The sequence below is a fragment of the Balaenoptera musculus genome, chromosome 6 (genome assembly GCF_009873245.2).
Source record: "Balaenoptera musculus isolate JJ_BM4_2016_0621 chromosome 6, mBalMus1.pri.v3, whole genome shotgun sequence".
Taxonomy (NCBI): domain Eukaryota; kingdom Metazoa; phylum Chordata; class Mammalia; order Artiodactyla; family Balaenopteridae; genus Balaenoptera; species Balaenoptera musculus.
Window position 1 is genome coordinate 32,885,283 of NC_045790.1, and position 27,030 is coordinate 32,912,312.

Consider the following 27,030-nt stretch of genomic DNA (forward strand, 5'->3'; position numbering starts at 1 on the left):
AAAAGTAGCAGACTTTACAGTTTGGGAAGTCTTTTTTAAAGTGCGTGATGATCTGTGTAAGGAGGTCAAAGTGAGTTCACCACAGGATTTATGGAGGACCAAAGAGGGGGTAGCAAGTTCCGACTTTTAAGTACAAAATCTAACTTCTTAAGGGACCCTTTACCTTTTTGTGAAACTAGTAGCGTGGGAAGTCCCTAAACAATACAGCTGCACTTTCTACATTACAGGCAAATCTGGGTTCTCCCATGAATCACACTGGGCTTATGGGATACCCATGTAAGAGAGGGAATTTTAAAAGTTCGAGGTCAGTGTACTCCGAATGGGAAAAACGCTGCTGCTTCTGCTTCCTGTTTTGCCTGATCGAGCCAGTTCCTGAAAGTTCTGGGCCCATTTTCAATATGCTGCAAAGAATATGCATGTTCTTCCCTCATATAGGCATAACCCAAATGGTGACCCTACAAGAAGAGACTTCAGAAAGTAGACCTTCACCTCACGAATATAAGGGTAAAGGTTTATATAACATCTCCAAAGGACAAGAAAAGCACACTTGGGTTAACTCTTCTTTTGATTAATTTCCACTTTGTCAAATTACTCAATAACTCTTTCAATTGAATGTCTTTTATGAAATTTCCAAGGATTTGATTGTTATTGACAAATTTTGTTCTCTATTAAGAGAATGCTAAAATATACTGAAGCCGGGGAGGGCAGTTAAAAAAAACAAAAACAAACCCTGTATTCTCTGATACTCTTTTGTGAGAATAAAATAAGAGAACCAACAAAGCCTATTACTTACTTTAAAAGAAAAGTTAATCACTAAACTCTTCAAAATTTCTTTTTATTAATGACCTTCTGATTCCAGAAAGTTAAAATAGTACTGTTGGTCTCTCTGAAAATGTCACGCAAATATCTTTATTACATATATCTCTGAAAGAGACAGAGTATTTCACATCAAGTTAAAAATAAAAAAGAATTTCAAAGAGATTAAAGAGCACATAAAAAAAAACACATGCAAAGTAAAGCTAGTGAAAAAAATATTAAAATGTATGTTTACAACCTCAGGGAGGGGAAGAATTCCTCAGCAAAATGCAAAACTTAGACAGAAAAGATGGACAGATTTGCTTGTATAAAAAAAGTAAATCTTCCTGTTTGCCAAAAGACACTATTTTAAAAAGTCAAAAGATTAGAAGAAAATATGAGCAATGTATATAACCAATAAAAGATTAGTACATATAATTTATAAGGTAAGTCAACAAATAAAAATAAACATTTCTTTCTATTCTTCACATGATAAAAATGCTTAACCTTATTAGTAATCAGAATAACACTGTAAGTGAATTGGCAAGAATAAAAAAGTTTGATAATATCTGATATGGGTGAAAGCATAAACAAAACGATGCCCTCATCTACTGTTGGTGGGAGTGTAAATTGATAAAGCATTCCTGCAAGGTAATCTATCAACATTTAAAATCAACATTTAAAATATACAAACCTTTTCTCTCAGCAATCCATTTCCAAATATCTGTCTTTCTAATTAAGGTATTATTTATAATACTTTTCTAAAAACTTTGTAAAAGTGTAAATTTTTTTACATTTCCCAATTCATTAATAATATAATAGTAATAATAAAATTACAGTAAGTATTTGTATAGTAATTACTAAATGCCAGTAACTTTCCAAAGTGCTTCACATACATGAACTCCGTTTATCTTATAACAAGCTTCTAAGGTGGGTACAGTTATTGCCCCATTACAGATGGAAATACTGGGGCAAGAGAGGATGAGAGATTTGCTCAGTCACATACTTGTAATGGGCGGAGCCAGGATTCAGACCGAGGTAGCCTGACACCAGAGTACTCAGAAATATTATGGAATAGAATTCAGAAAAGAATTGATTCAGAAAGATCTACAAGGCAAACAGTTACCTTTAAAAAGATGCAGAACAAATTGGTATTATAATGTCTTTATGCAAACAAAAATGAATATATTTGATTATCTACATAGTGAATGAGGCTATATATCTTATTATTGACATAATATATGCACTGAGGATGGTTAAAGAAGGTTATCCCTAGGAGTGGAAATGGTAGTGGGAAAGGAAGATGAATTTTCCCTTTTAGCTCTATGTATTTCTAAAGTGCTTGAAATTTTCAAAAACGAGAACGCATTCATGTGTTACTGTTATAATACTTAAATGTTATTTGTCTTTTAAAAAAAAATGGTGGGGGGAAAGGATCATGTGGAAAACAGTCTGTCCTTACAGAAGTTTCTATAACTGTGTTTCTGGCTTTCAGTCACATTTTTCCTTCTCTCAAAAGTTGATCCAAATATCTGCTAAAGTCAACCTCCTAAATTTTCCAGAATTGTTTTCAGCTCATATAAAAGGCTTTAACCTTCAACCTCTTTAGCTTTGGCCGCACTATGTTTATGACTATTTTTAAAGAACCAAATTTTTGGTTGCTGTTGAAAGACATTTAGAAGATCACTTATACAAGAGGAGAAACTTAAACTGGGGACGTTGAATCTGGAGTTAAAACCTGGCTCTGTGTTCTCAGGCAGTGAAGTTTTTCGGTCAATTTTGAGTTGGAAATGCCTACTGCTCAATTAGCAGGAATGAAGACATACGAGAGGTTTATGTCAAGGACAGGCGGCTGCAGAGGAAATCTGCAGGCCATCAAACCTGAATAAGAGAAAAGCCTTCCTATTCCAGTTCCTCCTGCGGGACCTCATCAGGTCACATTTATATTTACTCCAGAAGGACAAAGGATGCATTGGGACTTAGAGAATAAATATCGTATGTGGACTTCCATCAGGAAACGCAAGTAACAGAAAGCTGATGGTCACAGCTATTCTTCACCAGTGTGATGACTGCCAATCCTCCTCCGCCCTTTTGATTCCCTTATTTTTGTTTTCCAACCCTGTTCACTATCAATGCCGTCAGGCGGGGCTCCCAATGTGGAGCATTCTCAGAAGACTTGGCAGCCCTTGTGCCCCTAGATGCTTCCACTTCCCCTTTATGTGCACTTCTACATTTTCAACGAAGAAAGGGAGCCAGGAAGCAATGTGAGAACTAAACACAAGACTTGGTTACAACAAAAATGAGAGCATTCAAAGGCCTGGTTGCCCGTTCCTTTGGCAATAGAGCTGCTCTGGAAAGGTCCTTGAGCCCTACTTCAGTGAAAATTAAAATAAATCACAGGCATTCTTCAAAGAAAAGGGATAAAATTATACATTTACCTACAGGGTATCGATACAGGCATAGATTTAGATAGATGTGTTATATAGTTCATGCACCCGTACTAAACACGCATATGAATAATCCCTATACAGATGGCCAAGCACTAACAGAGGAGCTCTATTCAGGACTCTGCAATTATGATAACTAGATATTCAACCAAAAGCCAAAAGGATGGGGTTAAGGCACAGAAATGAGCATGGAGAAATGGAATAGGATAAATTCTACCTCTTGACATCTTTATTGAAATAGGGCTGGTAGTCTATTGGACACTCTCAACAAGAGGCTTAAAACATATCAAACGATAATGAAACATAATTTCTAGGTTAACACCAAGATGAGAGCCACCATCTGGCACTTCTGCCAGCCTCAAAGCTGGACAAAGACACATATTATGAGGCCACACATTTGGAGGGAGAGAGGCAGAAACTGAAGAGGCTCACATGCAAAATGGAAAGCCAAAATGAATCCTCCCAACTTCAACAACAATAACAGTTTAAAACAGTGTGTGAAAACCCACATATCCTAAGACAAAACCTGGACAAAATGACTCCCTGTCTATGACCATTACTTATCTGGGATCATTTCTTTTAAGTTTAGAAGCTTAGAAAAGCTCCAATATCTCTCTTTAACCATTCATATACAAACTGCCCTCCAAATATTAACTGTTTTCCAATTAACAAACTAAAGTGGATGGAGTTGAAAACTCTCTGTGATCATTCATTCCATCAATTAATATTTATCAACTGCCAACTTTGGCCTTGGAACTGGGTAAGTAATGATGAACAAGACCAATATGAACTCTGGAGCTCACAGTCTGGCCTCTATGTTCTAGATTGCACCATCAGGATTTGGTTATAGTGAACTGACAGAACAGATGAAAAAAAACCCTTTGGGGCTTCCCTGGTGGCGCAGTGGTTGAGACTCTGCCTGCCAATGCAGGGGACACGGGTTTGAGCCCTGGTCTGGGAAGATCCCACGTGCCGCGGAGCAACTAAGCCCGTGAGCCACAATTACTGAGCCTGCGCGTCTGGAGCCTGTGCTCTGCAACAAGAGAGGCCGCGATAGTGAGAGGCCCGCGCACCGCGATGAAGAGTGGCCCCCACTTGCCGCAACTAGAGAAAGCCCTCGCACAGAAACGAAGACCCAACACAGCCAAAAATAAATAAATAAATAAATAAATAAATAAATAAATAAATAAACCCAAAGTTAAAAAAAAAAAAAAAAACCCTATGAAGCTTACAGTCACATAGACCCATCTCCAAAGAACACAGCACAGCTCACTGTTGTATTCTAAGATCTAGGTTTAACTCCCTGATTTGGAATTTAGGGATCACCTTCCCATGGAAAGCAATGCCCTCAATGATGTTTGGGTTCTAGGGTTGATCCATAAATCTTGAGTTGCCCTGCACGCAGCTGCAGTGTGATTTTAAGAGATTTCTGGTTGGTGTTACCCTGGGAATCAGTTGAATCAATAGTATTAAACTGTAATTTATAATCCCAACGCTGCTACCATGGATTGAAACAGTGGAGGCTGAAGTGTGCAATGCTGGGGATGCAAAAAGCTGGAAACACCTATGAGTGGGCTGGCTGCCGTCCCTCAGTCTCAATCTGTCCCCAGGACAAGGGAATATGCATGGCGGTAGAATCTCCCCAAAGGTGCTTAGGAGGGCAAGAATTACATTTGGAATAGCTCATTTGCACGTCAGCCATTGGCCTCTTACACAGAACCAAGGCACTGGTTCTGGCCAAGGCTATGCACATTTCATACCGTTGTTACTCAGAAATCACAAGTGACATGTTTTCTGGTTATTTCAGGAAGTATAATAGTGTTTTTACACATTCTCCCCTTTTTAAGGTGTATGATTTTCAACAGCTCTAATAGCATTTAAAGTACGTTAAGTTACATTACTTTGTTGATTGAAGTATAGTAGATATTTCAAGTGTACAGCAAAGTGATTCAGTTTTACATCTATATATGTGTGTGTGTGTATATATATATACACACACAAGAATATATATATATATATATATCTTTTTCAGATTCTTTTCCATTATAGGTTATTACAAGATACTGAATATAGTCCCCTATGCTACACAAGAGGTCCTTTTAACTTACATTGTTAAACACCACTTTTTAGGCAGTTTCATTGCATGAGCCTCGTCTTCTCTTCTAGATCCCCCAAATTACAACTCAGCATTTGACCAGTAAATCAAGAACCTCAACTCAGGCCCATTTTGTCCAAACCATGGCACAGTTAGACGTGTAGCTAAAAATAGAGAAAAAAGCTATTCTAAACAAGAACCTGAGTCTCTGAGACAAAATTTTATTTATGTCTAAAAATAAGGGAGTAAAACATATGCTCTAGTAGTTACTGCCTGAAGAAAGCCATTTACTGGATCTGTGACAAGGTTAAGTAAAACCTTTCTTACCAATCATTAACGATACCCTTGGGTTATACCCGGAAAATGTAGATGCTTCAGCAGTGGTCACCCCAAATTATCCAAATAAAATACTTTGTCAGTCTTAGTGACAGAGTCAGTATATGAAATACAATCTTCTCTGAAACAAAACGTCTGCCTTTTCTTCTCCTCCATCACTGCACTACAGAGAGTGAGTTCACATTTACAGATCATTCTTCTGTTGTTTTCTTAACACAAAGTGGGGGTGGGGAGTGACTCCCAAATATTGCTCCTAGGGTTCCCAAAGCCTTTCTGAGCTCCCAGTAGGACCTGAACATACCCTTTCTCTGAAGAGCCACAAGACAAAAGTTTCCAAGTCAACCCTCAAGACAGGAAAGTGACAGAGCTAGAATCTGGCTCTGTCCAGTAAACACCCTGCTTGGGGACATCCACCCCAAGTGCCTCTAAGGAAAGAAAGCATCTGATCAGGATGAGGAGAACAAAATCCCATGGGAGGTGGCTAGCACACAGAGAGGAGCAGCCTACGCCAGACCTGGGCACCAGCCGAACATGGGGACCCAGAAAGGTCTTCGAAGCCATGGGTGGGTTTGGTTTGCAGTGCCTCTCCCACATCTTGTCACGCTTGGAAAGAGACCTGGGAACCCATGTTTATCCCACAGAAAGGTGATTCTCTGAGAATGCTTGGGAAAAAGCAGCATCCCTTGGAAACCATCAGAAATGCCCATTTCCAGGCCCACCACAGACCTATTAAATCAGAAACTCTCAGGGTAGCCCAGAAATCTGTGTTTTCACAAGCTCTCTAGGAGTTTCTGAGGCAAAGTCAAGTTTGCAAACCACCACCATAGGATTAATTAAAATCACTATAGTACAGTCCCTCTCCCAAACCTTATTCATAATTGGAGAATGAGAGGTCTTTCCTCCTTCAAAAGAAATGTCAAGGATCAACAGGCCAAAGGGGGAGTCAGGAGGAGGTTTAGGTGTTTTTTTAAGGCCTAATTTACCACTGCTCCTCCTCATTCATTTCAGGTTTGGGAATCTTGGTCATGGGCACCAACAAAGGCTGAGGAAAAAGCATCAGAAATGGATCTGGGCTTCCCTGGTGGCGCAGTGGTTGAGAGTCTGCCTGCCAATGCAGGGGACATGGGTTCGAGCCCTGGTCTGGGAGGATCCCACATGCCGCGGAGCAACTAGCCCCGTGAGCCACGGCTGCTGAGCCTGTGCGTCTGGAGCCTGTGCTCTGCAATAAGAGAGGCCGCGATAGTGAGAGGCCCGCGCACCGCGATGAAGAGTGGCCCCCACTTGCCGCAACTAGAGAAAGCCCTTGCGCAGAGACAAGGACCCAACACAGCCAAAAATAAATAAATTAATTAATTAATTTAAAAAAAAAAAAAGAAATGGATCTGATTCACCCCAGAGCCCGGCATACATTGGACAACTTATTGCTACTTAAACATCACTTTCAAGTAAGCAAATGACATTAATAGTAATTGTAATGAACCATACAGATCAAGAAAGCCCACCTGACTGTCTCCCCAACACAATTAAGAAAGACACCACTAAACCTTCCTCACAGATTTCCCAAGCGAGTGGCTATTTATAAGAGACCACGCAGAATTCAGCGATAACATATGAGTCAATACATACGCTTAAATTTCAGAGCAAATGCTTTTTAATCACTGAAACTCTTGGCTACTTATATCACAAGAACATTTAAATATGTTTCCCCATCCCCCAAAATGAATTTTCAATCCTCTAAAAGAGACCAATGGTCTATTGCGGGGCAACAGAGACCCTAATTTTTAATCGAGCACTAGGAACTTTTCCACTAAAATAAGAAGCCACTCATTCACAAAGCATCAATGTACCTCCAATGGCTGTTCTTATTTTGCTTCCCAACACTTTAAATTTCAAAAGGTGAGAATCTGAAAAAGCAGCAGCAACACAAAAAGCACACCATGGAAATTCTAGAAGTCAAATGTACAACAGAAAGGACCTTTCTACACAAAATACATGCGTCCATAACTAGCCTACTGCCACCCAGCCTGGCCTGCCTTTCTGAAACAAAAGTAAAACTCGGGTACTATTTTTTTATACCATTATTAGGCACTTAAAACTCAAGAAACCAGTTCTGTGTCTTCTGGGACAGCTGTCCTCATTGGAAAGTGAGTAGTGTTGAATAATCAACATGATTTTGTTCTGTCTTGATTTGTAGTATCATAGCCTTATTGCTATTTTTTCAGCCTTCACCCCTAGTCATCGTAAATCTAGCTGCTTCCTTCTTTAGTGGTAATTAGCATTAGTCACAAGCCAAAAATGATTCCACATAAGAAGTAAAATAAACACAACCCTTCTTACCTTTCATGCCAAACTTGGAGTGTCTTGCCAACTTCAGCAGAAACAGCATTACCAGCAGACAAAATCCTACTACAGATGCAATTACCACCACAGCATAGACCTAGAGAAAGGAAGGGAGGGCAGTTATGATCTTGATAATTAGTTTCTTATATCCAGGTGATGCTGATTTTGATGGAGATGTTTAATATTTATTGAATACTTACTACCTGCTTTCCTAAGAACTTTATGGATATCAATTAATCTTTAACAACCCTAGGAAGATTTATGCAGTTCCTATTATTATCCCTACTCTACAAATGAGAAAAGGTAAGTTAAAGCTTATAAAAATAGGGATCCAATTGATATTATACAGATTAACATATACTAATACATCCTATCTTATTATATAATATATAGATAATAGGTATTTTATCTCTCCCCATCCATCTATCTACCTATGTACCTACCTACCTACCTATCTGGAGAGAGAAGTGAGAGAGAGAGTATATAAAACATGAATGACAAAACACTAATAATTTTTGAAGCTGCTGAAAGATACAAGGGGGTTCATCTCATGATTTTCTCTACCACTGTACATGTTTGAAAACCGTCCATGATAAAAAAATTTTTTTTAAGTTGGCTATTGTTGCTCTTAGAAGTCAGGGTGCCCTAGAGCAGTGAGTAGGTCTGGAAGGGAGCAGGAAGGCACTTGTGGGTGAGCGCAGCCTGTGAAAGCTCATGAGGTTGTAGACTTATGACATGTGAATTTTTCTGTATGTATGAGAAAGATCAATACAAAGTTGTTTTTTTAACTTAAAGGTGTAGCTGCAAGTTGTGAATCATACAAGTAGAGAGAGTAGATGCAGATCGTTGTGAATCCTGTCACAGTCCCAAGCTGGGGATCACAGAGGCACAAGTGCATAATGCTAAGTACACACTAACAATTTAGAAACAATGATCGACACAGGACTATGTATCATCTTCCATTTTTGCTGTTTACCCCAAAGTCCCACTTCCAAAATAAATTTGTTTCTATAAACCAGGAGTTGGCAAACTTTTCCTGTAAAGGGTCATATAGTAAATATTTTAGGCTCTGGGGGCCTACAGTCTGTGTTGCAACTAGTCAACTCCCCTGCTGTAGTGTGAAAACAGCCACAGACAATATGCAAACAAATGGGCGTGTCTGTGTTCCAATAAAACTCTATTTACCACAACAGATGGATAGCTGGATTTGGATATAGTTTGCCTAAACTGTCCTAGATGTCCATACTGACTTAAATGTCTAAGTTTCATTTAATCCACATAACAGTCCATACGACATATTATTATTGTCCTCATCTGTGGTAATCATTAGTGTTGTTTCCCAAACATTTCTGTTTTCCTCTATGTTTCTCTTTGTAGGATTCACTTCCTGGTTCCTTGTGGTGAGATGGGTTCACGTGACTAGTTCTGGCCAATGAGTTGAGACTTGTATCACTGCCAGGAGGAGGGTTTCACTGCTTACTGCAAGATCTTAGACTAAAGCAGTGGTTCTCAACCAAGGATAATGTTGCACCCAGGGGACATTTGGCAATTTGGAGTTGTCACAACTGGGAGAAAGGTGCTACTAGCATCTAGTGGGTTGAGGCCAGGGATTCTGCTAAACATCCTGCAGTGCCCAGGAGAGCCCCCCACAAAAATAATTATTCATCAATAATAATAGTCCCAAGGGTAGTGCTCTCTTTCTCTGTGCCATAATAAATGCTAACTTTTCAAAAGGTATCTGCCTTGTCAGCCTCATCTTGGAATGAGGATGAGGCTGATAGAGCTCCCAGCCAATACGCATAATGAAGCAAGAAATAAACGTTTGTTGTTTTAAGCCACTGAAATTTGGGGGTTTTTGTTACTGCAGCAGCATAGCTTATCCTGACTGATATACCCAGCTTATAGTGAGAGGCAGTGTCAAGTGGAGATTAAGAATATGGATTGTTCCTGAGTTTGAAATTTAGATTTACCACTTATTAACTACATGGTTTCCAAATTACTTAACCTCCCAGCATCTCATAATCTTCATGTATAAAATAGAAAATATAATAACGTTACCTTGCAGGTTGTTATAAATCCTCAATTAGTCAATGCAGGTAATGGTCTTGACACAGTGCTTACTATAATAAGTAATTAATTATGTTGGCTATGATGATGATGATAAAACTGAGATTTATAAAATAAATAAATAAATAAGCAGCCCAAGATCATACCTCTCAAACTTGGGATTGGAATCAAAGTCTGCCCAAGTATAAAATCTGTGATTTATGTGTGATTTACCCACTACATTGCCTCTCCAAAGCATGTGGCTGAGAGTGAAGGCAGGATAATGAAAACATATGGCTAATCCCTCCACAGCACCTTCAGATGGGGTCAGATGGGGACAGCATTAAATAAGCTACAAAGCACAGAAAAGAGCACATGCCAAACAGTTGGCTAGGATGGAGCAAAGGTGTAATCATTCTCTCCTCTGGTGCTTCAGCTGTGAGTGGCTGTCCCACAGAATGCTTCTGCAGATGTCTGAGTACAAACTTAACTCTGTCTCTGTGGCCTATATATAAATAGAATGGTAGTGATTCCTAAAAGGCTAGTTATAAATCAACTTGTTCTAACCAAGATCATTTCCCTCAGACTTACCTAATGATTTCAGATGTTTCTTTCTCAATCTTTATTTCTAACTAACATTTGCATGGGAAAGAGATCATAATATTTTAGCTATAAGTTTCTCTACCCTATTATTAAATTCCAAAATTCTACAGATGAAAGAAGAATTCATTAATAAACAAGTTCGAATACTATTTTATAGATAAGGATCCTGGGACAGAGAGACATTTGGAGGACTTGCCCTGAGTCCCAGGATCACTCTGCAGAACCACAGTACAGTCTTAACCACTTTGGAAAGTACTCAACTGGCATTCCAGAGATCTATGTCGTAATGAACCCAGGATACCTTGCCTTTACCAGCTGTGAGACCTCACATGTGCTTCACTTCTCCCAGCCTCTGTTTCCTCATTTGTACATGGGGATAATAATACCTGCCCTGCATTATCTATTTCATTAAAGAATATTTAAGTCCTCCTAGAAAATGGAAAGGTGTTCTTCTCCAGAAAAGCAGCTAATGATCTGCTAACAAATATTTAAACCTATTGAAGCAGTTCTAAATGTGAAGAATCCTTTAATAAACAAAGACTCCTGTGACAATGAGAATAATAATTTCCTCAAAAACAAATTATTTGATAAATACAGAATTTCATGTACTCTGTGCATATGTGTTGGGGTGGGGGTGGTCTTCACATGGGAGAAAAGCAGGAGTGAGTTTGTTTGGTTGTTTGGTTGTTTGGTTAGTTGTTTTTTATCTGAGGCTACCTCTCAGCATAGAACAAAGAGCTGCTCTCCTCTGAAAATCCAGCAGGGTTCATGAGGAGCATCTGTTAGACCAGAAAGGTGAATGCTTAAGGCTGTCTTGCAAATGCTCTGAAAACACCTTTGAATTTTGTATCAGCTCCCTGACTCTGAAACTCTTTCTCTAATCTAATGATCTTCCCTGTGATCAGGGACTGTTATGTATCAAATATTTGATCCACACATAATTTTAAAATTTTCTTTAAATTCTACAAAACATTGCCTTGCATCTCTCATGCAGATTTCTAAGGGCCACAGGTGGAGTCAAAACATACAGACTTTCAATGAAGATTATTTTCACTGATCTTGCCTTCCAATGACCCTCCTATAGGTAGTTCAAACATTGAGATATGCCAATTGGGGGCTTAAATTTATCATTTGGATCCAAAAGAGAAAACTGAAGTTGGTATATAATTTTTAGTAATTGGAATACATACACATCTGTGGGCTTAACACATGTTCCTTGGATTCCTTACATATGCAAACAACATTCTCAAACCAAGAAACATTAAGTGGTTTGGTATGAGAGTAAAAACTGAAATGAATGCATAAGGCAGGAATTAGAAAACATTCTGCAGTTGATTTAACACAGCAGTTTTCCTTGTTATTTCAATGCAATGCACATAGTCATCTGTGGAAATGTGTGTGTGTATGTGTGTGTGTGTGTGTGTGTGTGTGTGTGTGTGTGTGTGTGTGTGTGTGGTGTGTGTCTCCAAATACTGGATGTGCATATTTTGAGTTGCAGTTAAGTTGTATCTATTTATGAGCCTCCTGGTCCCACTGCATGGCCCTGGTTTAAATATCCATCACATCTCTTTATCATTGCACCAGACACCTAAATCATCATCACCCCACTTCTAATCCCTCTCTTCTGCAACCCATTCTATAGTGTTCATCATTAGTCTAATCACCTCCTAGGTGCCAGGCACTATTCTAAGGACTAGGGATACAGCCATGAAAAACACTGACCGGGTTGCCTATACTAAGAATCTTACTAAAGAATCAGGGAAGGGAAAAAGATATTAAACATGTAAACAAATAAACAGTCAAGGTAATTACACACAATAATAACTGCTCAGAAGAAAATGAAACAGGGTAATGGCTGCTGCTGGCCACTCTAGCTAAAGCTATGTGATGACCATTGGGAAGTGCATACCTTCTAGAGAGAACGGTAAATGTGAAGGCTGTGAGACAAGAGTAAGCCTGGAGCATGCAAGAGAGTATTTTAAAAAGATAGTTGGTAAACAGTGAAGAGAGTATGGAGATGAAGTCAGAGAGACAGACAAGGTCAAGATATGTAGGGCCCTGTTAACCACCATGAGGAGTTGGTTTCTATAACAAAAGTTTTATTACAATGCATTGGGAAGACTCTGAGAATGATAATAAAAGAGTGATCACTCAAGGGAGAAGGCTCAAGGGTGGTGTAAGAAGATCCTAAACTCATCTCCTACCATGGACACAGCAAATCTTTCAACTAAAGATGAAATAATTCCCTCAGAAAGGGACCGGAAAACTAGATGAACAAAGCCTCCACTTGTGCCATCACAAGTATAAAACGCGGGAATAGGGAGTAAAAAAGATAAAGCTTTGGAATGTGTTCAAATTTAAATTGTTACAAACTTAAAATAGGCTACTACTTACATAGGATGTTATATGTGAACCTCATAATAACCACAAAGGAAAAACTTATAGTAAATACAGGAAAAAAATGATAAGGGAATCTAAACATAACACTAAAGAAAACCACCAAAACACAAGGTAAGAGAGAAAGAGAATAAGAAAGGAACTACAAAGACAGCCATAAAACAACTAACAAAATGACAGCAATACATACTGGTCAATAATTACTTTAAATGTAAATGGACTAAATTCACCAATTAAAAGAGCAACTGAAGGGATAAAAAAGCATGGTCTATCTATATGTTGCCTACAACATACTCACTTCAGAAGAAAGAGTACACAAAGACTGAAAATGAAGAGATGGAAAAAGATATTCCAGGCAAATGGAAATAAAAAGAAAGCTGGAATAATAGACAAAACAAACACAGTAATAAAAGACAAAGGGCATTACATAATGATAAAGGGGTCAATCCAGCAAGAAGATATAACATTTACAAATGTATATGCACCCAACACAGGAGCACCAAGATACACAGAGCAAATATTAATGTACTTAAAGGGAGAAATTGAGAGTAATGCAATAATAGTAGGGGACTTTAACACCCCACTTACACCAATGGATAGATTATCCAAACAGAAAATTAATAAGGAAAGATCAGACTTTGACACATACCAGATGACCTTACTAGACATACACAGAACATTCCATCCAAAAGCAGTAGATATACATTCTTCTCAAGTGCACATGGAAGATTCTCCAAGATAGATCACATGTTAGGTCACTAAACAAGTCTTAATAAATGCAAGAGGATTAAAATCATATCAAGCATCTTCTCCACTGACAATTGCATGAAACTGGAAATCAGTCACAAGAAAAAAATGGAAAAACTACAAAAACGTGAAGATTAAGCAACATGCTACTAAACAACCAATGGGTCTTTGAAGAAATAAAAGGAGAAATTTTTAAAAATACATAGCAACGAATAAAAACAGAAATACAACATACCAAAATCTTTGGAATGCAGCAAAAGTGGTTACAAGAGGGAAGTTCATAGCAATACAGGCCAACTTCAAGACACTAGAAAAATCCCAAATAAGCAGTCTAACTTTACACCTAAAGGAACTAGAAAAAGAATAACAAATGAAGCCCATTATTAGTAGAAGGAAGGAAATAATAAAAATCAGAGCAGAAAAAAGTAAAGACTGAAAAACAGAAAAGATCAATAAAACTAAGAGCTGGTTCTTTAAAAAAAATAAACAAAATCAATAGAACTTTAGCTAGACTAATAAAAAAGAGAGGTGACTCATATATAAAATCAGAAATGAAAGAGAAATAACAATGACACCATAGAAAAACAAAGGATCATAAGAGATTATTAAAAACAATTATTTGCCAAAATATTGGACAACCTAGAACAAATGGATAAACTCCTAGAAACACAATTTTCCAAGACTGAATTATGAAGAAAAAGAAAATCTGTATAGACAAATTACTAGTAAGGGAATTGAAACGGCAATCAAAATTCTCTCAACAAACAAAAGCCCAGGACAAGAGGGCTTCAATGGCAAATTCTACAAAACATTCCAAGAATATTTAAGACCTATCCTTCTCAAATCCTTCCAGAAAATTGAAGAGGAAGGAAGCCTTCCAAACACATTCTACAAAGCTAGCATTTTCCTGATACCAAAACAAGACAAGGACACCACAAAAAAAGAGAGAATTACCGGCCAATATTCTTGATGAACACAGATGCAAAAATCCTCAACGAATATTAGCAAAACATATCCAATAATGCATTAAAAGGATCATACACCACAATGAAATATAATTTATTCCAGGGATTCAAGGATGGTTCAATATCTGCAAATCAATCAATGTGATATATAACATTAACAAGATGAAGGGTAAACCATCACATGATCATCTCAATAAATGAAGAAAAAAGCACCTGACAAAATTCAACATCCACTTATGATAACAACTCAACAAAGTGCGTACAGAGGGAACATACTTCAACATAATAAAGGCCATATATGACAAACCCACAGCTAACATCATACTCAGTGGTGAAAAGCAGAAAGCTTTTCCTCTAAGATCAGGAGCAAGACAAGGATGCCCACTCTTGCCACTTTCATTCAACATAGGGTTGGAAGTCCTAGTCACAGAAATTAGGCAAGAAAAAGAAATAAAAGGCATCCAAATCAGAAAAGAGGAAGTAAAACTGTCATGATTTTCAGATGACATGATAAAATGTATGGCATTTCTATACACTAATAATGATCTATCAGAAAGAGAAATTAAGAAAATAATCCCATTTACAATTGCACCAAAAGAATAAAATACCTAGGAATAAATTTAACCAAAAGTGAAAGACCAACACACTGAAAACTATAAGACCCTGACGAAAGAAATTGAAAAAGACACAAATAAGTGGAAAGATATTCCATATTCATGAACTGGAAGAATTAATATTGTTAAAATGTCCATAGTACCCAAAGTAATCTACAGATTCAGTGTAATCCCTATCAAAATTCCAATGGCATATCTCATAGACCTAGGACAAATAATCCTAAAATTTGAATAGTGCCACTAAAGAACCCAAATAGCCAAAACTATCATGAGAAAGAACAAAGCTGGAGGTAGCTCACTCCCTGATTTCAAACTGTACTACAAAACTATAGTAATCAAAACAATATAGTACTGGCACAAAAACAGACACAGATCAAGGGAACAGCAGCGAGAACCCAGAAATAAACCCATACATATATGGACAATTAATTTACAACAAGGGAGCAAAGAACATACAATGGAAAAAGGATAGTCTCTTCAATAAATGGTGCAGGGAAAACTGGACAGCCACATGCAAAAGAATGAAACTAGACCACTATCTCATGCCACACACAAAAATTAACTCAAAATGGATTAAAGATTTGAATGTAAGACCTGAAACCATAAAATTCTTAGAGGAAAACGTAAGCAGTAACCTCATTGACATTAGTTTTAACAATGTTTTTGTGGATCTGAATCCAAAGGAAAAGGAAGCAAAAGCAAAAATAAACGAACGGTACTACATCAAAATAAAAAGCTTCTGCACAGTGAAGGAAACCATTATCAAAATAAAAATTCAACCTCCTGGGTGGAAGAAGATATTTGTAAATCACATATCTGATAAGGGGTTAATATCCAAAATATATAAAGAACTCATACAACTCAACAATAGAAAAACAAACAACCAGATTAAAAATGTGCAGGAGATCTGAATAGACGTTTTTTCCAAAGACATACAGATGGCCAATAAGCACATGAAAAGATGTTCACCATCGCTAATTATTAGGGAAATGCAAATCAGAACCACAATGAGATATCACCTCACACCTGTTAGTATGGCTATTATTGAAAAGCAAGAAACAACAAATGTTGTCAAGGATGCTGAGAAAAGGGAATCCTCATACACTGTTGGTGCGGCTGTAAATTAGTGCAGCCACTATGTAAAACAGTATGGAGATTCCTGAAAAACTTAAAAATAGAACTACCATATGACCCAGCTTTTCCACTTCTGGCTATTTATACAAGAACACGAAAACACTAATTCAAAAGGATATATGCACCTGTATGTTCAATGTAGCACTATTTACAATAGCCAACATGTGGTAACAACCTAAGTGTCCATCAATAGACAAATGGATAAAGATGTGGTATATATACACAATGGAATATTACTCAGCCATTAAAAACAATGAAATCCTGCCATTTGTGACAACATGGATGGACCTTGAAGGTATTATGTTAACTGAAATAAGTCAGACAGAGAAAGACAGATACCATATGATTTCACTCATTTGTAGAATCAAAAAACAAAAAACAAAACAAGCAAACAAAGAAAACAAAACAGAAACAGACTCATAGATACAGAGATCAGATTAGTGGTTACCAGAGAGGAAGGGGGCTGGGGGTGGGCAAAATGGGTAAATGCGGTCACCTGTATGGTGACGGATAGTGACTAGACTTGTGGGGATGATCACTTTGTAGTGTATTCAGATGTTGAATCACAAGGTAGAACAGATGAAACTTATAAAATAAAAAACTTATTAACAAAAGTCACTCGGGCTGCTATATGGAGAAAGGCCAGAAGATCACAAGAGTGGGAAGGGGGACAGGGTAGGAGGCTTTGGCAGTCATCCAGCAACAAGCAATTGTGGCAAACTTTCTCGGCAAAGGGCCAGATGGTAAATATTTCCAGCATTGCAGGCCATACAGACTTTGCTACAACTATTCCACATGCCCCTGTAGCGCAAAAGTAGCCACAGATGATATGTAAATAGGCATGACTGTGTTCCAATAAAACTTTATTTATGGACCCTGACATGTGACTTTCATAAAATTTTCATTTGTCACAAAATGTCACCCTTCTTTTGATTTTTTTTTTCAAACCACTTAAAAATGTAAAAACTATTCTTAGCCTGCAGACTGCCCCCAAACAGGCATAAGCCAGACTTGGCCCGAGGGCCATAGTTTGCCAGCCTCTGCGTTAGCCTGTGGCTGAGGCTGGGGAGGTGGGGAGATATGGATGGGTTGGTGGTTTACAAGGAGGCAGAACTCACGGGATGTTAGACTGGGTGCACAAGACAGGGAGGAAAAGAAAGGAATGGAGGAATCTGCTGGGTTTTGACCTGAGCAGCTGAGAGACCAGCCCCGCCACACAGTCCTGGGGAGATGCAGCTCTGCTGCTTACTCACGCCCCCTTCAATGCTCCTCCCTGTGCCATAAAGCTAACTCCCTGGCACTGTGGTTCAAGACCTCATGGCCCTGCATCGGACCACCCTCCCTCATACGCCTTACCGTCCAAGCAAGAATGCTTCCAGACTGCAGGCTCAGGCTCACACACCCAAAATGCCCTGCCCTTCGTTTCCTCTATGTCCAAATCCCAGGCATTTCCGCACAGGCCATGGAAAATGCCACCTGTCCCACAAAGACTCCTCTGGCTCTCCCAGCAGGAAGGAAAAGGGCGCCTGCCCCTCTCCTTCGCTCTCTCGCATTGCCTTGCTCAGCCTCTGTTTGTAATTTAGGTACTGATATTCATGTCTCAGGTCTCTGACTTAAGTGTAAGCTCCAAAGGGACAGATATGTGTTTCATTCGTATGTTTATATCCCCCCACGGCCAGTCCCTTCCAGAACCTACTGGATTCCTTACGTTTGGTGGTCACTGAAATTTTTATTAAAATATTTACGGAGACCGGTGTGGAGACAGGAAGAACTCTACATGTCCCTGAATGAGAAAGCTGGTTTCTTGCTCTTCTAGTAATAATCTTTTAAAGGACAGATATTTAAAACAGGAATCACCAGCAGTAGGTCAGAAACTCTATGGTACCTGTATCACTCTCTTAAACCTTTCCATTTGTTCCTCCACACTTCAACACTCTATTTATATCTGAACAATAAAAATGTTTTGTTGAAAGACTCGCACTGAAGCAGCTCCATTCCTCCAGCGTTCAAGCATCCAAAATGCTCAGAACCATTCTACGAAACACCTAAGTATCCCACTCACCGAGAGATGTTCCCGACCGGTTTTGTCAGCAACATCTGTGGAAGGGATTTCATTACTTCTGTTCGTGGTGTCCCCAATGTCATTTGCCGCAGTCCCATAATCTTAAATTGGAGAAAGGGGAAAAAGAAGGAGGCATGAAGTTGTCATTAGGCTGCCAACAAACATGAGGCCACAGTACAACCCAGAATGAAGCAAGACAAATTACAAGATTCCAAACCACTGACAGCGTGGCTGGGGAGAAGCGTGACCCGCCGTTGGGTTAAATCCATTGCAGCATTAGGACTGTGCGATGCCAAAATTATATTCAACCCAAATCTTTACATCATTGTTTTGTTTGGTCAACTTCCAAGCCAGGTCTAGGATTTTTCTTTGCACATAAGAATATATTCCTTTTTTTGATAAAGTATTTAATGAAAATACAAAAGAGAATCGATCATGTAAGAGTCAGATTTATAGACCTGGAAGGGTCTTTGGAAATCGAGTCTAACCACAAGTTTTACAGCTGCAGAATGAGAGCTAAGGGATGTTAAATGACTAGTCTAAAGTCAACTGGCAAGAAGGCAACAGAGTCTAGACGTGAACCAGACTTGAAATCAGCAGCTCTGATTTCCGAGGCAGAAGCACTCAAGGTAGAATGTGGAATCGGCACCAATAGGGAACTTCGGTCCACATCTGAACTTTTTTGAAGAGTTCTGAATTGCCAATATATCAGTTTCAGAATTAATGTATAGGGAACTTCACCAATACAACATTTAGAATTGTGAGGGTATGTTCTCAGTTCTCAAATGTAGTTGCTCTTCTGAATCAATTTTAGTCTACAGGGATCAGGATATAAGTAAATGATTTTTTTGTAGGCAAAGTTTTTATTAACAATATTACATATAAAAGTCATAAAAAGTTTTTGGTAAACTTATTGCAGACCACGTTGTTTATAAATTTTTGTATTTTTATTCTAAATAGGTATGGTGCCTTCAATTTCCATCCTGAACAAACAACCTCATTAAGTTAGCCTTAGCTAATCTTCCCTTGGTAGAATTATCAAGCTGGCCTCAGGACAACCAATTTAAATTATAATTTTATTAGCAGAGTGTTCCTTTGAATGTGAATGAAAATTAACAGAAAAAGCATATATTTTCTATCTGTAGCTGTTTTATTTTTAACTGCAAAACTACATTCTCACCATTTTCATTTTGAATATATTAGAACTTTTTAATATCTCGATCAAACAGTAGGAGATATCATTTATTTGCTTATTTTCCCTCTTCATATTATATCCAGCTACTCATGCAAAATTAAACCACTGAAGTATCTATAGTTTAATATCATGACATTGTAGCCCAAAGATCCAAAGTGTGATCTGGGACCAATGGAAAGATGACATTTTTAGAGTCTTAAAAGTTATTGGAAAGGAGTCCAAAACATAATTTTAAAACTGAAAATCACAATTCAAACATATTTCTCTGTGACACAATTTGACATACTCTTTCTTTAAGCCATTATCAAAACAAATAAAAATAAAAATACACAAATCACATGCACAAAATTATCCAAACCACAGCTTGGAGGAAACATGGCTTACCATGCATAAAGCAGGCAAAGACAATGTAATTCCCTAGTTAAAATTAGCTCAAGTTAAATATACACACATATAATAAACATACAGAGAATTGTTTTATATTAAAATTATAAACTATATTTATATTAAAAATATAAATATACACATTTGTCAAGGTGTGTATATAAAATTAAAGAATAGATTTTATAGAATAAATATATAAATGTATCTTTTTAATCAATGTAAGTTTTAATCAATCTTAAATTTTAAGCCAAGTCTTGAAATTTAGCCTGCCACTTCCCCAAACAGAAGCCTCCTGGTCATGAAGGTGGTTTGAAAACTGTTAAAGATGGATTTTCATACTTAGTAAAACATCCCTGGAATTCAATTAAAATAGCAAAGTAAAGATAAGATATTTGGTAAGCTAATATAGTGAATCTTTTGGTTTCTCCCTTTCCACATTCCTGAGAGAACCCCATTTTATTCAAGGGGATCAAGCACATCCTCTGGGGAAGCTGATCGAAACTCCAGGGGTGGGTCTAGTTAGTCAAGGGTAATCCAGCCCTCTTATCAGTATTGGAGGCAAAAATGGACCATGACCCAACTGAGTCTTGAATCAGATACAAGGAAGGCTTGGTGGAGGTCTCTGGGAAAGTTCTCTTTCTTCTGGAACACTTTCAAAAGCTCTTCCCTTTCTCTCATCAATGTGAATGACTCATCTTAAAACCATAAGAGAAACCAGCCTTCAGTGAAGCCAGCACAATGGGCAGGAGAGTGCAGAGATTAAAAAAAAACTTGGATCCCTGATGACATGGTTGAGCTGCTTGTTTCACCAACCTTTAAACGTGCCCTGCCTCTGAGGCTCCGGTGTGTGAGCCAGCCTTCCTCATTTTGTAAGAAACATAATTTAGAATTGGGTTTACTGTCACAGCCAGAAACTGATACACCTCCCTTTTCTTGGTAGTCATGGCTTTTAAACAGGTAATTAGTTCCCAATTATGGAAACAAAATGTCTGTTACAGCGGAATGGATTTACTACTTCCAAGAACAAGCAGGAGAGAGAAAACGTTATTTACAGGCATTGTAAATATCAAGGGAAAACAGCCACCAATACTGAATGATTTTTGAAATATTATTTTGGCCTATGTCATGCTTGAAGTGTATATTTAACTGAGCTTAAAGTCCTTCTTTTAATTGTTTTATTTCATTTTAGACAAACATTTTGAAAAAAATACAAAATACAGACCACAGGATAGCTACCTTCATAAATTACATCAGGATAATTTGGGTTTGCACCTAAAAAGAAAACAAAACAAAGATATCTTGTTAAGTATGCATTTGAAGTTAAAAAATTACTAACTTATACCCACTAAAATCAGCTAAATATACACTGAAGGTTTTCTAATTGAATAGACTATTTTATAGGACAGGGGAATAAAATCTGAAATTCTAGGTTTGCTTCATGTTAACCTTGTTGCTCTCTCCAAGCCCACAATCTCCATCCCTCCTCCAAAACAGGAAAGAAAAGGATAAACAGAATTTAGGAAGAAAATATTCAACAATCAATGAATTATGACCATTTCCTTTTTTTAAAACTGTTTCTATTAAACACGTGATCATTTTAATTGTAATTTTGGTATTTTTATTCCAGAAACAGATCATTTCTATACCACTTTTGTTATTCTCTGATGGTTTGGGGGTTACTTTCAAACTATGTTTTGGCAGGTCCATTTGTATTCACAAACACATTGTTAACCAGCCTGGATAATAATACCTAAAGCACAATTTTGCTCTCCACTTGGTCTTCAGGGACATTTCCATGACAGAATAAACCCTTTTTTTTTTTTTTACCCTAATACAACATAGAAAAATAAATGTACTTTCTCTACTGAGATTATAAATAAATGTTATATCACAGAGAAATTCAAGAGTACACCATTTAATTTTTTTGGATGTGTCTTTAGTCTCCAAGATGGTCAGAATATTCATTTAAAAATATTCCTAAGAGAATTTGCAAAAAAAGAAAAATTTTTTAACTTTTTAAAATCACTGTCAAAAAGAACCGGTGACAAAAAAACATTTGCTACTTACTATTCACTCAGAACTAACTGGGTGTCTATATGAAAGCCTGCTTGCAATTAAAATTAAATTTTGATGTAATATTTAAGTGATTACAAAATGAATTTCCAAAGCCACTTTCTATGCTTTTAGTCTTTCCTTACCATGTGAAAAAGTAAAATTTGTAAACCATAAAGTTTACTTGGTTCTCATTTCATTTCTGAACCCTTAGCAGAAAAATACTTAAAATAAGTGAAACTTGAGCCAAGTTTCTGTTCATGTATTCCCCAGTGAAGAATCAAGGTTAGTCTAAATGAAGAACCAAATAAAAGTAGTCCTAATGCTAAATTAGAATTTCAACATAGTTCAACTAGAAGAATATCTATTTTAGCAGGGGAAAAATTAAGTAGATTGTTGGGCACTTCGATTCAGGGATGCTACATACTGCCATGCAGTCCATGCTTTGTACAATGCTAGGGGGCACCATTAATGGCATCAACCATTCTATGTTAATGGAACCATCTGAAATTGTGCAGTGCACAACCTGTGCAGCCACTTCTGATGAATTCATGCTAAGTTATCGATTCCAGTCATTTTCAATTGTATTTTGAGTTTTATAACCTCAAACACCACTTCAAAGTAGCTTTGAGTTACAAAATGCCAATATACATTGTCAGAATTATTTGTAGCTGATATGACATTCCTGAGAAGGATCTTGAAAGCTGCCCTGCAGGTTGAGGGGTAATTCAGTGAATAAAGCAGGAGAATATCCCAGTAGCAGCCCTGGGAATACCATTTGCAGGACACCCACTCATCCCCTGAAGTCCTTTCTCTTTGCAAAGTCCCTAGACCTAATGGTGTCCCCTCAAGGTGAGGATTTTCCACCCCTGCTGAAGGAAAGGTTCTATAATCCCAAGAGAGCAAGTCATTCTTTGAACTGCTCAGTAATCTGTTACTTTAGAAGATCCCACTCAGATCCCCTTCTCACTGTGCCCTCAATCTACCATCTGAATCTGCAAGGCATCCGCCCAATAGAGTCTACTCTTCACTTCTAGACCTGACTCCAGGTCCCCGGGACCCAGAGTTCCCTCAACACAGGCCCCACACACACTTGCTGGGACTAGTCAGCCTCTCCCCTACATTGGTCAACTCCAGGTGGCCTCACCATGAGTGTGAGCGCCCTCCCTCTGACTCAAGACCCCAAGGGTGGGGTGAGGACTGAGCGAGGACGGGTGGGCTGAGGTGTCCACACGCATACCCATCCCTTCTCATTATACCTCTCACCATGTAGCCAGAGGTACAGGGCAGGGGCCATGGCCGGGACCAGCTCTACCAAAACCACTATGTTCTGGCTTGGAACTCCAAGAGTCTGAGAATTTGATCTTCAAACCCAGGCTTCCAGGTCATTATAAACATACATTTGCCAAGGTAGGAGGATAGAACCTATTTAACAATTCCTTAACTGGATTTATGTTTTTTAAGTATTTGGATATAAGTATGTGGACCCTCATTTGTACTAGATTAACCAACCAACCAATCAAGATTGCCTGAGGCCAAGGAGTTTAAGTTTTAAAACTGGAATAGTTCCAAACAAATCCTTTCAATTTGTCCAGGATGAGGGCTTTCCCTGGACATAGGACTTGTAGTGCTAAAATTGGGACCAGTCAGTCACCCTGATTTATTGTCATGCTCTCAGCAACCCCACATGTAGTCACCACCTGATTCCATAAGAAAGTAAAAAGACTCAGAGGATTCAGAGCCAGATGTATCTAAACCACACACGTGAAAGGGCTTCAGTGAATATGACTGACATACAGGTGTATTCAGGCTCATCGCAGAAAGGGAACACCCAAACACATTACTCACACAAAGCCCCAGGAAGATCCAAAATGTCGAATCAATTCAATTTAGCAAATGTCAGGTACAGAAAACTGGGATTTGGGGTGGGATCAAAAGGAAATCGGTTAGCTCAGAATCTGGAAAACAGGTCCTTTTCCAGACTTCCGATTCATATCAGTGCATGCCTTTTCTACCAAATTCACCATCAAAACCATTAGGTCATGTCTACACTTTCTGAAAAGCACTATATTTTCCTAGTTTCATTGTCCCAGATGCATGAGAAGTATTGTCATTTCACTTTCATTGTCAGGATCAGCCAAATTTAGTGCAAGATTATGAAACTCACAGAAAGACAATGTAGGAGGAACAATAATGGGTTTTTTTTTTCTTCCCTACCATACTGTACTATGTCTGATGAGGACCTACTCATCAAAAGAAAGAAATGCCTCTTTCTGTACGAAGGTTTAGGAGGCCTGCCATGTGGACGGATGCACAGACCTGGACTTCATGAAAAGCCAGGGTCACATTACTCCAGCTGACCCCAGCTTATCAAGCAGATTATTTTGCTTCTAGCAACTTCTCAGTCAAGCTAACCTCCACTGAGGTTTACACGTCAATAGCACAGTAGTTATTAACATCATTTTAAATGCAGACACAGGAAAAAAAAATCACCATTTCCTTTTCGGACTTTTGGCAATGGTCAGATTTTGAAGATACCCTGTCATTTTAAAGTCTAATTTACTTAGTTTAAATTCATTCATTATGTACCATTATATGCTAAAGGTAGGAACCGCTGTTGGAGATAATCAGGATTAAAAGGTGAGTGAGAGGGCTTCCCTGGTGGCGCAGTGGTTGAGAATCTGCCTGCCAATGCAGGGGACACAGGTTTGAGCCCTGGTCTGGGAAGATCCCACGTGCCACGGAGCAGCTGGGCCCGTGAGCCACAATTACTGATCCTGCGTGTCTGAAACCTGTGCTCCGCAACAAGAGAGGCCGTGATAGTGAGAGGCCCGCACACCACGATGAAGAATGGCCCCCGCTTGCCACAACTAGAGAAAGCCCTCGCACAGAAACGAAGACCCAACACGGCCATAAATAAATAAATTTAAAAAAAAAAAAAAAGGTGAGTGAGAAAAGACAAACACGAGCTAGGAGGGAAAAAGCCAGTGAAAAGAGAATGAATGAAAGATAAATGCACTTGAGTAATGCACTTGTCATGGAGATTTGAGAAGGGTTATGTTTCCTTAAAGACTATCCAGGTAGCTCTGTTTAAGTAAGAAATCTCAGACAGAGGTAGCAGAGGTGGCCTCAAGACCTAATGCTTCATGTTGGGAATCTCCAGAATAAAATATGGACTTCCTGGAACTCCCTTAACCCACTGACATTCTGAACAAGCAGCAGGCCATCTCTACCTCCATCTCTACCTCTGCTCACTCAAGAGCAGAAGCTACACCAACCAAAACCAGACGAGTGCCAATGTCTGCTTGTCTGATGTTCAAGTACTATCTTCCCCAAGAGTCTGCTGAACATCTCCAGGTGCTACACTCACTAGTATCTCGTTCTCTTTTTTTTTATTAAAACAATAAGAATAGCAACCATTTATTTGTCCTACTTCTTCAATTTGGGCAGCACTTAGTGGGCTCCACGTGATGTTGACTGGGGCAGTCCAGCTGGGACTGCAAGATCCAAATTGGCTTCCTTTCCCTCCATGCCCCTCGGCTGGAATGACTGGGACAGCTGGGGGCTGGCTGGGCTTCTCTCCGTATCTTCGTAATCCTCCACGACCTCTTTCCCAAGGTTGGTGCTTATCTCCAGCCAACCTAAAGTCTAGACTCAGAACTGACACAGTGTTATTTCTGCCATTTGCTATTGGCCAAAAAAAGTCAAAAGGTCAACCAAAACTCAAGCGGAGGGAAAAAGGACTGCTTCTCTTTATGGTCTGAGAAGATGGGTGCAACAAATTCTTCCATTTCTGTCAGTACCTCGTTCTTGACCCAAGGCATGTGGTCAGGAATTATGGGAAGAGGACTAAGGTCCAGAGCACAGCCTGAAATCTGAAATGCCCCAAGTGAAAAGAACAATGGAAACTGTATTACAACCACACACACACTCCTGACAAAGCTTCGTATTCAACGTGCCATGTCTGCACCTGCAAGAGACAGACCCTTTGGGCATTTAGGCTTCTAAACATGGATGATAAAATCATTTTTCTCCCCTCAACAATATCAAACCAAAGCACTCCGCCATCCTCTTAATTCCATGCTAAATGACTTAACACCAGGACCTGTTTACTTCCATTTTCTAATCTCATTTATAGCTGGTGAGTAAATCTTATGACTTTATATAAATCTTCATGAGAAAATCTTTATGACTTTTTAACTGTAAAACTCTACAGTAAAAGGAAAAACACATTTGTAGGATTAAAAAAAAATTGTGGGAAGATAGGTAGCCTGACCAGAGGGTTCACTTTCCATTCTGCTCTAAAGATAAAAATAATAGTGGAGGCCAGGAGACACATCTGTTTCTTTCCTTTAAGCTTTTCGTCTCTCTCTAATGCTCTAAAAAAAAAAAAAATTTTTTTTAAAGACTTTTCTTGCAATTCTTTTTGCAGACTCTTTTTAGTGTGATCTTAAAAAATATTTCAAAGAATTCCATATGATAAAGGCATAGCAAAAGATTTGTTCTTTTCAAATAAACTGCCCTTGCTTTGTCAACAGTGTTTCCTAACTCAAGGCAGTCTGCCTTTTGATTTCCAGATCCTTCTCCTCTTCCCTGTCTAAATGGCAGGCTGAACTCGGGGCCTGAAAACGTCAGGGGTTCGGACGTCTGGGTTTTCTTTCTGGCTGAACCACTACTGTGCCATGAAGCACTGGGAGCCTCTTCTCATTTTTCTGTAACAAAGGAGTCTTCATCCGACAGAAGAGGATAATGGCATTGGCTTGGCAACTCCTCAGGAGCTTCAGGAGGCATAATTAATTAACATTAGTACTCTTGAGA

General features: G+C 38.5%; 1 protein-coding gene across 12 annotated transcripts in view; it reads right to left on the reverse strand.

Moving 5' to 3' along the window:
* Positions 1-27,030, reverse strand: part of NTRK2 (neurotrophic receptor tyrosine kinase 2) — a 373,842-nt gene that overhangs the window by 279,532 nt on the left and 67,280 nt on the right. For all 12 annotated transcript variants that reach the window (XM_036855412.1, XM_036855415.1, XM_036855409.1 and 9 more), the window contains 3 exons: positions 21,397-21,432; positions 18,582-18,682; positions 8,011-8,110 (listed from right to left, as the gene is read on the reverse strand). In XM_036855412.1, the coding sequence (XP_036711307.1) occupies positions 8,011-8,110; positions 18,582-18,682; positions 21,397-21,432 (237 nt within the window). The remainder of the gene's footprint in view (positions 1-8,010; positions 8,111-18,581; positions 18,683-21,396; positions 21,433-27,030) is intronic.